Below are 12,871 nucleotides of genomic sequence, written 5' to 3'. Positions count from 1 at the left end.
AGGGACCCTCAGGCGATAGCTGTGGACGCACTGGTGACACCGTGGGTATTCCAGTCGGTCTATGTGTTTCCTCCTCTTCCTCTCATACCCAGGGTACTGAGAATCGTTTGAAAAAGAGGAGTGAGAACAATACTCATTGTTCCGGATTGGCCAAGAAGGACTTGGTACCCGGAACTGCAAGAAATGCTCACAGAGGACCCATGGCCTCTGCCTCTCAGACAGGACCTGTTGCAACAGGGGCCCTGTCTGTTCCAAGACTTACCGCGGCTGCGTTTGACGGCATGGCGGTTGAATGCCGGATCCTAGCAGAAAAGGGCATTCCGGATGCATTTATTCCTACGCTGATAAAGGCTAGGAAGGACGTGACAGCAAAACATTATCATCGTATATGGCGAAAATATGTTGCTTGGTGTGAGGCCAGGAAGGCCCCTACAGAGGAATTCCAGCTGGGTCGATTCCTGCACTTCCTACAGTCAGGTGTGACTATGGGCCTAAAATTAGGGTCCATAAAGGTCCAGATTTCGGCCCTATCCATTTTCTTTCAAAAAGAACTGGCTTCACTGCCTGAGGTTCAGACGTTTGTTAAGGGAGTGCTGCATATTCAGCCTCCTTTTGTGCCACCATTGGCACCTTGGGATCTTAACGTGGTCTTGGCTTTCCTGAAATCCCACTGGTTTGAGCCACTTAAGACAGTGGAGCTAAAGTATCTCACGTGGAAAGTGGTCATGCTGTTGGCCCTAGCCTCAGCTAGACGTGTGTCAGAATTGGCGGCTTTGTCATGTAAAAGCCCCTATCTGGTTTTTCATATGGATAGGGCAGAATTGCAAACTCGTCCGCAGTTTCTGCCAAAGGTGGTGTCATCTTTTCATTTGAATCAACCCTTTGTGGTGCCTGCGGCTACTCGTGACTTGGAGGATTCTAAGTTGCTTGATGTAGTCAGGGCTTTGAAGATCTATGTTGCCAGGACGGCTGGAGTCAGGAAAACTGACTCGCTGTTTATCCTGTATGTATCCAACAAGCTGGGTGCTCCTGCTTCAAAGCAAACCATTGCTCGCTGGATCTGTAACACGATTCAGCAGGCTCATTCTGCGGCTGGATTGCCGCATCCAAAATCAGTGAAAGCCCATTCCACAAGGAAGGTGGGCTCTTCTTGGGCGGCTGCCCGAGAGGTCTCGGCATTACAGCTTTGCCGAGCTGCTACTTGGTCGGGTTCAAACACATTTGCAAAGTTCTACAAGTTTGATACCCTGGCTGAGGAGGACCTGGTGTTTGCCCATTCGGTGCTGCAGAGTTATCCGCACTCTCCCGCCCGTTTGGGAGCTTTGGTATAATCCCCATGGTCCTTACGGAGTCCCCAGCATCCACTAGGACGTCAGAGAAAATAAGAATTTACTCACCGGTAATTCTATTTCTCGTAGTCCGTAGTGGATGCTGGGCGCCCGTCCCAAGTGCGGACTTTCTGCAATACGTGTATATAGTTATTGCTTAACAAAGGGTTATGGTTATGTAGCATTGGTTTAGTGATGCTCAGTTGTTGTTTATACTGTTAACTGGGTAAGTTTATCACAAGTTGTACAGTGTGATTGGTGTGGCTGGTATGAGTCTTACCCTGGATTCCAAATCCTTTCCTTGTAATGTCATTTCTTCCGAGCACAGTTTCCTTAACTGAGGTCTGGAGGAGGGGCATAGAGGGAGGAGCCAGTGCACACCAGATAGTACTAAATCTTTCTTTAGAGTGCCCAGTTTCCTGCGGAGCCCGCTATTCCCCATGGTCCTTACAGAGTCCCCAGCATCCACTACGGACTACGAGAAATAGAATTACCGGTGAGTAAATTCTTATTTTTGCATATCACAGAGGACCCCTCGGTGCCTGACACGGGGGTATGCATGTTTAAGGAGAAGAAACCTGAGGTAACCTTTCCCCCATCTCATGAGCTGAACGCTTTATTTGAATAAAGCTTGGGAAACTCCAGACAAGAAACTGCAGATTCCCAAGAGAATTCTTATGGCGTATCCTTTCCCCGCACAGGACAGGTTACGGTGGGAATCCTCGCCCAGGGTGGACAAGGCTTTGACGCGCTTGTCCAGAAAGGTGGCGCTACCGTCTCCAGACACGGCAGCCCTCAAGGATCCTTCTGATCGCAGACAGGAGACTACCTTAAAATCAATTTATACACATACGGGGGCCTTGCTCAGACCGGCAGTAGCGTCGGCATGGGTATGCAGCGCAATAGCAGCATGGGCAGATAACTTGTCATCTGACATTGACACCCTAGATAAGGATACCATTTTGTTGACCTTGGGTCATATAAAAGACGCAGCGTTATATATGAGAGATGCTGCGAGAGACGTTGGGCTGTTGGGTTCAAGAGCCAATGCCATGGCAATTTCTGCTAGGCGAGCCCTGTGGACCCACCAATGGACGGGTGATGCCGATTCAAAGAGACATATGGAAACGTTGCCTTACAAGGGTGAGGTTTTATTTGGGGAGGGCCTCGCGGATCTGGTTTCCACAGCTACCGCAGGTAAATCTTCTTTTTTGCCTTATGTTCCCCCACAGCAAAAGAAAACACCTCAATATCAGATGCAGTCCATTCGGTCGCATAAGTCCAGAAGGGGCCGGGGCTCTTCCTTCCTCGCCAGAGATAAGGGTAGAGGGAAAAGAATGCCTGCTACGGCTAGTTCCCAGGAACAGAAGTCCTCCCCGGCTTCTACAAAATCCACCGCATGACACTGGGGCTCCACTGCGGGAGTCCGCGCCGGTGGGGGCACGTCTTCGACTCTTCAGCCAGATCTGGGTTCTGTCAGATTTGGATCCTTGGGCGATAGAAATTGTATCCCAAGGCTACAAACTGGAATTCGAAGAAGTGCCTCCTCGCCGATTTTTCAAGTCTGCTTTGCCAGCCTCTCCCCAGAGAGGGAAATAGTTTTAGCTGCGATACAAAAGCTGTGTCAACAGCAAGTGATTATCAAGGTTCCCCTAGTGCAACAGGGGAAGGGGTAGTATTCAACTCTATTTGTGGTCCCGAAACCGGATGGCCAGGTCAGACCCATTCTGAATCTAAAATCCCTAAACCTATATCTAAAAAAGTTCAAATTCAAGATGGAATCTCTCCGGGCAGTGATCTCCAGCCTGGAAGGGGGGGATTTTATGGTGTCACTAGACATAAAGGATGCATACCTTCATGTCCCCATTTATCTTCCTCATCAGGCGTACCTGAGATTCGCTGTACAGGACTGTCATTACCAGTTTCAGACGTTGCCGTTTGGGCTGTCCACGGCCCCGAGGATTTTCACCAAGGTAATGGCGGAAATGATGGTACTCCTAAGCAGGCAAGGAGTCACAATTATCCCATACTTGGACGATCTCCTGATAAAAGCGAGATCGAGAGAACTGTTGCTGAAAAGCGTGTCACTCTCCCTGAGAGTGCTGCAGCAACACGGCTGGATCCTAAATCTGCCAAAATCGCAGTTGATTCCAACGACTCGGCTATCATTTTTAGGCATGATTCTGCACACGGAAAAGAAGAGGTTTTTTCTCCCAACGGAAAAATCCCAGGAGCTCCAGAGCATGGTCAGAGACCTGTTAAAGCCAAAAAGAGTGTCAGTTCATCAATGCACTCGAGTACTGGGAAAAATGGTGGCGGCCTACGAGGCCATACCCTTCGGCAGGTTCCATGCGAGGACATTTCAGTGGGACCTTCTGGACAAATGGTCGGGGTCCCATCTACAAATACATCAGAAAATAAGCCTGTCCCCCAGGGCCAGGGTGTCTCTCCTGTGGTGACTGCAGAGTGCTCACCTTCTAGAGGGTTCGCAGGTTCGGCATTCAAGACTGGGTTCTGGTGACAACGGACGCGAGCCTCCGAGGATGGGATCAGTACGTAATCCCGCTGGACGGGATCCCGGCGGTCGAAATACCGACGCCGGAATCCCGACCACACAATCCCGACAGGGGTGGCGAGCGGAACGCAGCCCATTGCGGGCTCGCTTCGCTCGCCACGCTGCGGGCACACTATTATATTCTCCCTCTATGGGTGTCGTGGACACCCACGGAGGGAGAATATGTCGGGATTGTGGCGGTCGGGATTCCGGCGTCGGTATTTCGACCGCTGGGATCCCGTCCAGCGGGATGTTGACCGCATCCCCCGAGGATGGGGAGCAGTCACACAAGGAAGAAATTTTCAGGGACTGTGGTCGAGCCAGGAGGCTTGTCTACACATCAACGTGCTGGAATTAAGGGCCATATACAACGGCCTACGACAAGCGAAGACTCTTCTTTGCGACCTACCTGTTCTGATTCAATCAGACAACGTCACAGCAGTGGCTCATGTAAACCACCAAGGCGGGACAAGGAGCAGAGTGGCAATGGCGGAAGCCACCAGGATTCTTCGCTGGGCGGAAAATCACGTAAGCGCGCTGACAGCAGTCTTCATTCTGAGAATGGACAACTGGGAAGCAGACTTCCTCAGCAGACACGACCTCCATCCAGGAGAGTGGGGTCTTCATCAAGAAGTTTTTGCAGAGTGAAACAAGTCGTTGGGGGCTTCCTCAAATAGACATGATGGCGTCACGCCTCAACAAGAAACTTCGGCGGTATTGTTCCAGGTCAAGGGACCCTCAGGCGGTAGCGGTAGACGCCCTGGTGACACCATGGATGTTTCCGTCGGTCTATGTCTTCCCTCCTCTTCCACTCATCTCAAAAATACTGAGAATCATAAGACGAAAAATAGTCCAGACAATACTCATTGTTCCGGATTGGCCTCTGAGGGCCTGGTATTCAGATCTTCAGGAAATGCTCACAGAAGATCCATGGCCTATTCCTTCCAGGGAGGACCTGTTGCAGCAGGGGCCCTGCATTTTCAAGACTTACCGCGGTTACATTTGACGGCATGGCGGTTGAACGCCAAATCGGAGCTAGGAAAGGTATTCCGGGGGAGGTCATCTCTACTCTGATAAAAGCTAGGAAGGAGATGACGGCGAAACATTATCACCGTATCTGGAGGAAATATGTATCTTGGTGTGAAGCCAAGAATGCTCCTACGGAGGATTTTTACCTGGGCCGTTTTCTCCACTTTCTGCAGACAGGAGTGGATATGGACCTAAAGTTAGGCTCTATTAAGGTACAGATTTCGGCCCTGTCAATATTCTTTCATAAGGAATTGGCTTCTCTCCCAGAAGTCCTGACTTTTGTAAAGGGAGTGCTGCACATCCAGCCTCCTTTTGTGCCCCCAGTGGCACCATGGGACCTAAACGTGGTGTTACAGTTCCTTAAGTCACACTGGTTTGAACCTCTTCAAACAGTTGAGTTGAAATTTCTCACTTGGAAAGTGGTCATGTTGTTAGCCTTGGCATCTGCGAGGCGGGTGTCTGAATTGGCGGCTTTGTCTCACAATAGCCCCTATCTGATTTTCGATGTGGATAGAGCTGAGTTGAGGACTCGTCCTCAATTTCTGCCTAAGGTGGTTTCATTGTTTCATATGAACCAGCCTATTGTGGTGCCTGTGGCTACGGGGGACTTAGAGGATTCCATGTCTCTTGATGTAGTCAGGGCCGTAAAGGTTTATGTAGCCAGGACGGCTCGGGTTAGGAAAACAGAGGCACTGTTTGTCCTGTATGCAGCCAACAAGGTTGGCGCCCCTGCTTCTAAGCAGACTATTGCCCGCTGGATCTGTAACCCGATTCAGCAGGCTCATTCTACGGCTGGATTGCCGGTACCAAATTCGGTAAAGGCCCATTCCATTAGGAAGGTAAGCTCTTTTTGGGCGGCTGCCCAAGGTGTCTCGGCATTGCAACTTTGCCGAGCGGCTACTTGGTTGGGTTCAAATACTTTTGCTAAATTCTACAAGTTTGATACCTTGGCTGAGGAGGACCTCAAGTTTGCTCAATCGGTGCTGCAGAGTCATCCGCACTCTCCCGCCCTGTCTGGAGCTTTGGTATAATCCCCATGGTCCTTACGGAGTCCCCAGCATCCTCTAGGACGTAAGAGAAAATAAGATTTTAAACCTACCGCTAAATCTTTTTCTTCTAGTCCGTAGAGGATGCTGGGCGCCCGTCCCAGTGCGGACTAAATTCTGCAAGACTTGTATATAGTTATTGCTTACATAAGGGTTATGTTACAGTTTTGATCAGTCTCTGGCTGATGCTGTTTTGTTTCATACTGTTAACTGGTTCGTATGTTCCAAGTAGTACGGTGTGGATGGTGTGGGCTGGTATGTATCTTGCCCTTAGATTAACAAAATTCCTTTCCTCGTACTGTCAGTCTCCTCTGGGCACAGTTCTTTAACGGAGGTCTGGAGGAGGGGCATAGAGGGAGGAGCCAGTGCACACCCATCTAAAGTCTTTAGAGTGCCCATGTCTCCTGCGGAGCCCGTCTATACCCCATGGTCCTTACGGAGTCCCCAGCATCCTCTACGGACTAGGAGAAATAGATTTACCAGTAGGAAATTTGGAAACCAAGGTCCCAGAGTATGGAAGAAGCATGGAGAGACACACAATCCAAGATGCTTGAAGTCCAGTGTGAAGTTTCCACAGTCTGTGTTAATTTGGGTTGGCCATGTCTTCTGCTGGTGTTGGTCCACTGTGCTTTATTAATTCCAGAGTCAACTTCATGCTTCCCTCAGCAGACAAGCTTTATGGAGATGCTGACTTTCCAGCAGGACTTGGCACCTGCCACACTGCCAAAAGTCGCAAAATCGGGTTCAATGACCGTGGTACTACTGTGCTGGATTGCCCAGCAAACTCTTCTGACCTGAACCCCATAGAGAAGGCATTGCTAAGAGAAAGATGAGAAAAATGCAGAAGAGCTGAAGACTGCTATTGAAGCATCCTGGTCTTCCATAACATCACAGCAGTGCCACGGGCTGATAGAATCCATGCCACGCCGCATTAAGGCAGTTATTCATGCAAAAGGGGTCCAAACCAAGTACATATGCATGATTATACTTTTCAGAGGGCTGACATTTATTTATTTTAAATCCTTTTTTTATTGATTTTATGTAATAATCTAATTTTCTGAGATTTTGGATTTGGGGTTTTCTTAAGCTGTAAGGCACAGTCATCAAAATGATAATAAAGGCTTGAAGTATCTCACTTTGCATGTAATGAGTCTATTTAATATATTAGTTTCACCGTTTAAGTTGAATTTCTGAAATAAATGACCTTTTGCACGATATTCTAATTTTCTGAGTTTCACCTGTATTACACCTTAACAAGTGATAAAGTGTAGATGGATAAAGAGTGATAAATGACCAGCCAATCAGCTCCTAACTGATAAATGACCAGCCAATCAGCTGTGTTTGAAAAATCACAGGAAGCTGATTGGTCATTTATCACTCTCTATCAGTCTCCATTTTATAACTAGTTAAGGCTAAATACATTTGTGCCTTAGAGCAGTTCACATTATCGCAAGCAATATGCTTCGAAGTACCTGTACTGTGTGTCTACTCACTACGAAAGCGTCTTCACCTAATTAACAATTTATCTTCAGTTTGCTAGAATTCATGTTCTATTTGCAGTTTGTAGAGCTTTAGGTAACAGGGACCCCTGTGTTTACACTAAAATAATGGGCATGGCCTCATGTTACACTTCCCAGAGCTCCCAAGCTTGCTGGACTGCCCCGAGGCTCACCACCCACACTGTTTATATGGCATGGGTGGGCAATACAGTGCCCCAGAAGCAGGACAGTTGGGGGGGCATGCATTTTAATTGGCGTTTTTAGATTGTCCTGAAACAGACCTATATGTTGTACAAGCATTGGATTTTAATCTGTTCCTCATTTCAGCCATCTGTACTAATGCTGTTTATTCTAATTTCCTCTTGATTTTAGGACAGAACTAGAGTAGTGTCTCCCATAATTGATGTGATTAATATGGACAACTTCCAGTATGTTGGAGCATCAGCAGATTTAAAAGGAGGTATGTAGTGCTATGTACCTTGGTGATGATCTGGTTTATTGGAAAAGCACATATTTATGCGACATGTTATTTTGGGTCTGGTACGATTGTTGGATGCTTAGACAGTCAACGTCAACTAGAGAATGCAGGCACAGTAGTAATGTTACTTTATTAATGGAAGGTCACTTTAACAGTGTCTGCATTATACCTTTAAACATGATTCGCTACCATTATATTTAAATTTATAGGGGGAGATTCAAATGTTTGAAAACTTGGTTGGGTGTCTGTTTTTTCCTGTCTATTAGATAGGAAAATACAGACTCCCAACTGACTTTTCAAACATTTGAATCTCCCCCATAATGTTCACACTGTTCAATTGACCTTCCGTTATTTCATGTGAGAGGCGCCATTTCTTGGATGGAACAAAATATTTGCAAATGTCTTGCACATACTGGGCCTGTTTCTGAGTTGGATGCAGACATGATTGAGTTTTTACCCCGCAGACTCCTCCGCATCTTATGCTAAAGCTGCTGCTGATTTTCACAATACTGAGAAGCAGTGTTTTGAGAGCGCATTTCTGTCTCTGTGCGTCTTTAGATGCACCAACCCTAAGGCAGGTGCAGCATCCCATCTGAGTATGGACTCCTGTGTGATTGTTTTAGTGTCTTTGGATGCAGCAGCTATCAGCGATACGCCCACGTTGGCTTAGCCACATCCCTTTTTACCTCCCAGGCACGCCCACTAAAATTCACAGAGCCTGCATCCAATTAAGCTTTAAAACACCATCCCACATCGTGCAGCATCGACATGGAGTCTGGTCTTTTGTGTCACACAAAAAAAACGACGTTACCCCCTTGATTTGAAAGGAAGGAAATCATATATTATTGTGCATAGATATATACTGGTTATCACTGTTTATATGGCATTTCTGAGATACTGTGTGTGTGTGTGTGTGTGTGTGTGTGTATGTATATATATATATGTGTGTGTATGTATATATATATATATGTGTGTGTGTATGTATATATATATATATATATATATATATATGTATGTATATATGTATGTATATATATTTTTATATATATATATATATATATATATATATATATATATATATATATATATATATATATAATATTTCTCATACGTCCTAGAGGATGCTGGGGACGACATCAAGACCATGGGGTATAGACTGGATCCGCAGGAGACATGGGCACTCCAAAGACTTTTCACTGGGTGTGAACTGGCTCCTCCCTCTATGCCCCTCCTCCAGACCTCAGTTTTAGAAATGTGCCCAGGTCGACTGGATGCACTCTGAGTAGCTCTACTGAGTTTCTCTGAAAAGACTTATGTTAGTTTTTTATTTTCAGGGAGATCTGCTGGCATCAGACTCCCTGCTTCGTGGGACTGAGGGGGCAGAAGCAGAACCAACTTCCTCAGAGTTTCATGGCTCTGTTTCTGGCTGATCGGACACCATTAGCTCCTGAAGGGAACTGAACGCTAGCCGTGCCTAGATGCTCACTCCCGCAGCACGCCGTCACCCCCTCACAGAGCCAGAAGTCAGAAGACAGGTGAGTATGAGAAGAATGATCTTCAATCAAGTTTGTGACGGCTGAGGTGCGGCGCGGCTGGCGGGTGCGCAGCGCGCCATTGCTTCCTACACACACAGGCACTGCAGGGTGCAGGGCGTTGGGGGGGGCGCGCGCGCGCCCTGGGCAGCAAGAAAAATACCTCAAACTGGCTAAAAGGGGGCATAAGATGCCGCTGGCACAGCCCTACCCCCGCCAGTATAAATATTGTCATGGATACTGAGGGGCGGAGCTTCTTCCTCAGGCAGCCAGCACACTGCTCAGCACCATTTTCTCTCTCTCCACAGGCTGCAGAGAACACGCTGGTCCTCTCCTCCACTTCTGACAAGTACAGGGTGCTATAAAAGGAGAGCACAAAGCGATTGTGGTGCATTTGATAGTGTATATTACTATTTAAAAGCACTTTTGGGCTGTGGACATACTGTGTTCACAGGCAATACTGGCGCTGGGTTTGTGAACTGGCTGCTCCTATCCTGTGTCCCTCTCACAGATTTTACTGTGGGTCTGTCCCCAAAATAAGTCCCAGTGTGTCTGTGAGTGTGGTGTACACGTGTGAGGCATGTCTGGGGCAGGGAGTTCCTCCCCGGAGGAAGCCATTTTAGGGACACAGAGTTGTAATGTGGTGGCGCTACCGGCACACCAAGAGCCTGCATGGGTGAAAGAGCTACGTGACCGTATGCATCTGATTAACCGTAGATTAGATAAATCTGAATCTAAGGCTGCGTGCTGGAGAAAATCTGTGGAAGATGTGATTTTTCAGGATGCTGTTATTCCATATGCAGGCGGCCCCTCTGGGTCACATAAGAGACCATTTGCAAATGTTGTAAACACTGATACTGACACGCATTCTGATTCTTGTGTCGATAATAGTGAATCCGGAGAGATAGATCATAAATTGGCAAAAAGTATACAATATATGATTGTGGCTATAAGGGACGTGTTGGAGGTTACAGAAAGCACTCCTGTACCTCAGGAGAAAGCTTATTTATGTAAGGAAAAGAAATCCAAAGTCACTTTCCCTCCTTCACACAAACTAAATGCTCTGTTTGAAGGAATGTGGGTGAATCCTGATAAAAAATTTCGTATTCCCAAAAGGATTCACATAGCTTATCCTTTCCCGGTTGAAGACAGGAAAAAATGGGAGTCACCCCCTGTGTTAGACAGTGCACTTTCCAGGTTGACAAAGAAGGTAATTATCCCTGCTCCTGGCACAGCTTCTCTTAAAGGGCCGGCAGACCGCAAAATGGAAACGACATTGAAATCCATTTATGTTACCAATGGTACAATGCTCAGGCCCACTGTTGCCTGCGCATGGGTGAGTCGCGCTATTGAAAAATAGTCAGAAAGCGTGTCATCAGAAATTGACACGATTGATAAAGATGAGATACTCCTTAAGTTAGCGAATATCAAGAACGCTGCCGCCTACATGCTGGAAGCAATGAAGGATATTGGACTCTTGAGTTCACAAGCCGCTACCATGGCAGTATCGGCTAGGAGAGCGTTATGGATACGCCAGTGGAACGCGGATGCAGATTCCAAAAGAAACATGGAGGCTCTCCCATATAAAAGTGAGGCCTTATTTGGCGATGGCCTGGATGCGTTAGTCTCGGCGGCTACCGCAGGTAAGTCAACATTTTTGCCCTCTGTGCCTGCACCGGCAAAAAAGACCTATCACCCACAAATGCAGTCCTTTCGGCCCAATAAATACAAAAAAGCGAGAGGTTCCCCCTTCTTTGCAGGTAGGGGAAGGGGAAAGAAGCCCACACCGGCTCCAGGTTCCCAAGAGCAGAAGTCTACCCCTAATTCTGCCAAATCCCCAGCATGATGCTGGAACTCCCTTGCGGGAAGCCGCTTGGGTGGGGGCACGTCTCAAACTCTTCAGCCAGGATTGGATTCTGTCTGGCCTGGATCCCTGGGTGTTGCGAATAGTATCCCAGGGATACAAACTAGAGTTTCAAGACGTTCCACCATGCCGATTTTTCAAATCGACCTTGCCAGCTTTTCCGCCAGAGAGAGAAGCAGTAACAGCGGCAATACAAAAAATTATGTCAAGACCAGGTTATAGTCCTGGTACCATTGTCACAACAAGGGCGGGGTTTTTATTCAAGCCTCTTTGTTGTTCCGAAGCCGGACGGCTCGGTCAGACTGATTCTAAATCTAAAAGAATTTCTTCCTGAAAAGCTTCAAGTTCAAGATGGAATCACTTTGGGCGGTGATTGCCAGTCTGGAGGAGGACTACTTAGTGTCGGTGGACATAAAGGATGCTTACCTGCATGTTCCCATTTATCCTCCTCACCAGGCTTATCTGAGATTCGCGATTCAGGATTGCCATTACCAATTCCAGACGTTACCTTTCGGTCTCTCCACGGCGCAGAGGGTATTCACCAAGGTGATGGCGGAGATGATGGTCCTCCTTCGTCAGAAAGGAGTCAGTATAATCCCTTATCTGGACGACCTCCTGATAAAGGCAAGATCCAGGGAGCAGTTATTACAAAACATATCCCTCTCCCTGTCAATACTCCAACAACACGGGTGGATCATAAATTACCCAAAGTCACAGTTGGAACCGACGACAAGGTTGTCTTTCCTCGGGATGATTCTGGACACAGAAGTTCAGAGAGTATTTCTTCCGCTGGAAAAGGCTCTGGAAATCCAGAAAATGGTAAAACAGATATTTAAACCATCAAGTGTGTCGATCCATCAGTGCATTCGGTTGTTGGGGAAGATGGTGACGGCCTACGAGGCCATACAGTTTGGCAGGTTCCATGCCAGAGTATTCCAGTGGGACCTGTTGGACAAGTGGTCGGGGTCAAACCTACACATGCACAGAAAGATAATCCTGTCGTCAAAAACCAGGATTTCGCTCCTGTGGTGGTTGCACAGCTCTCACCTGCTAGAGGGCCACAGGTTCGGGATTCAGGACTGGGTCCTAGTAACCACGGATGCAAGTCTCCGAGGCTGGGGAGCAGTCTCTCAGGGAGAAAACTTCCAGGGACGTTGGTCACAACAGGAAGCCTGCCTTCACATAAACGTTCTGGAGCTAAGAGCCATTTACAACGGCCTTCAACAAGCGGTACATCTTCTTCAAGACAGTCCCGTACAGATCCAGGCGGACAATGTAACAGCAGTCGCATACATAAACAGGCAGGGCGGAACGAAAAGCAGAACGGCAATGGCAGAGGCGACAGAAATCCTCCGCAGGGCAGAAAAACATCTGCAAGCTCTGTCAGCAATATTCATTCCGGGAGTAGACAACTGGGTAGCAGACTTCCTAAGCATACACGATCTCCATCCAGGAGAGTGGGGCCTTTACCAAGAAGTCTTCGCAGAGGTGACAAGTCTTTGGGGAGTTCCTTAAATAGACATGATGGCGTCTCGTCTCAA

At 47.6% G+C, this 12,871-nt stretch overlaps 1 protein-coding gene across 2 annotated transcripts in view; it reads left to right on the top strand.

The window, feature by feature from the left end:
- GALNT2 (polypeptide N-acetylgalactosaminyltransferase 2) overlaps positions 1-12,871 on the top strand; it is a 443,362-nt gene that overhangs the window by 299,225 nt on the left and 131,266 nt on the right. For both annotated transcript variants that reach the window (XM_063917730.1, XM_063917729.1), the window contains exon 8: positions 7,829-7,916. In XM_063917730.1, coding sequence (XP_063773800.1) covers positions 7,829-7,916 — 88 coding nt within the window. The remainder of the gene's footprint in view (positions 1-7,828; positions 7,917-12,871) is intronic.

The sequence above is a fragment of the Pseudophryne corroboree genome, chromosome 4, assembly GCF_028390025.1.
Source record: "Pseudophryne corroboree isolate aPseCor3 chromosome 4, aPseCor3.hap2, whole genome shotgun sequence".
Lineage (NCBI taxonomy): Eukaryota > Metazoa > Chordata > Amphibia > Anura > Myobatrachidae > Pseudophryne > Pseudophryne corroboree.
This window is presented reverse-complemented; position numbering and strand designations above follow the sequence as displayed.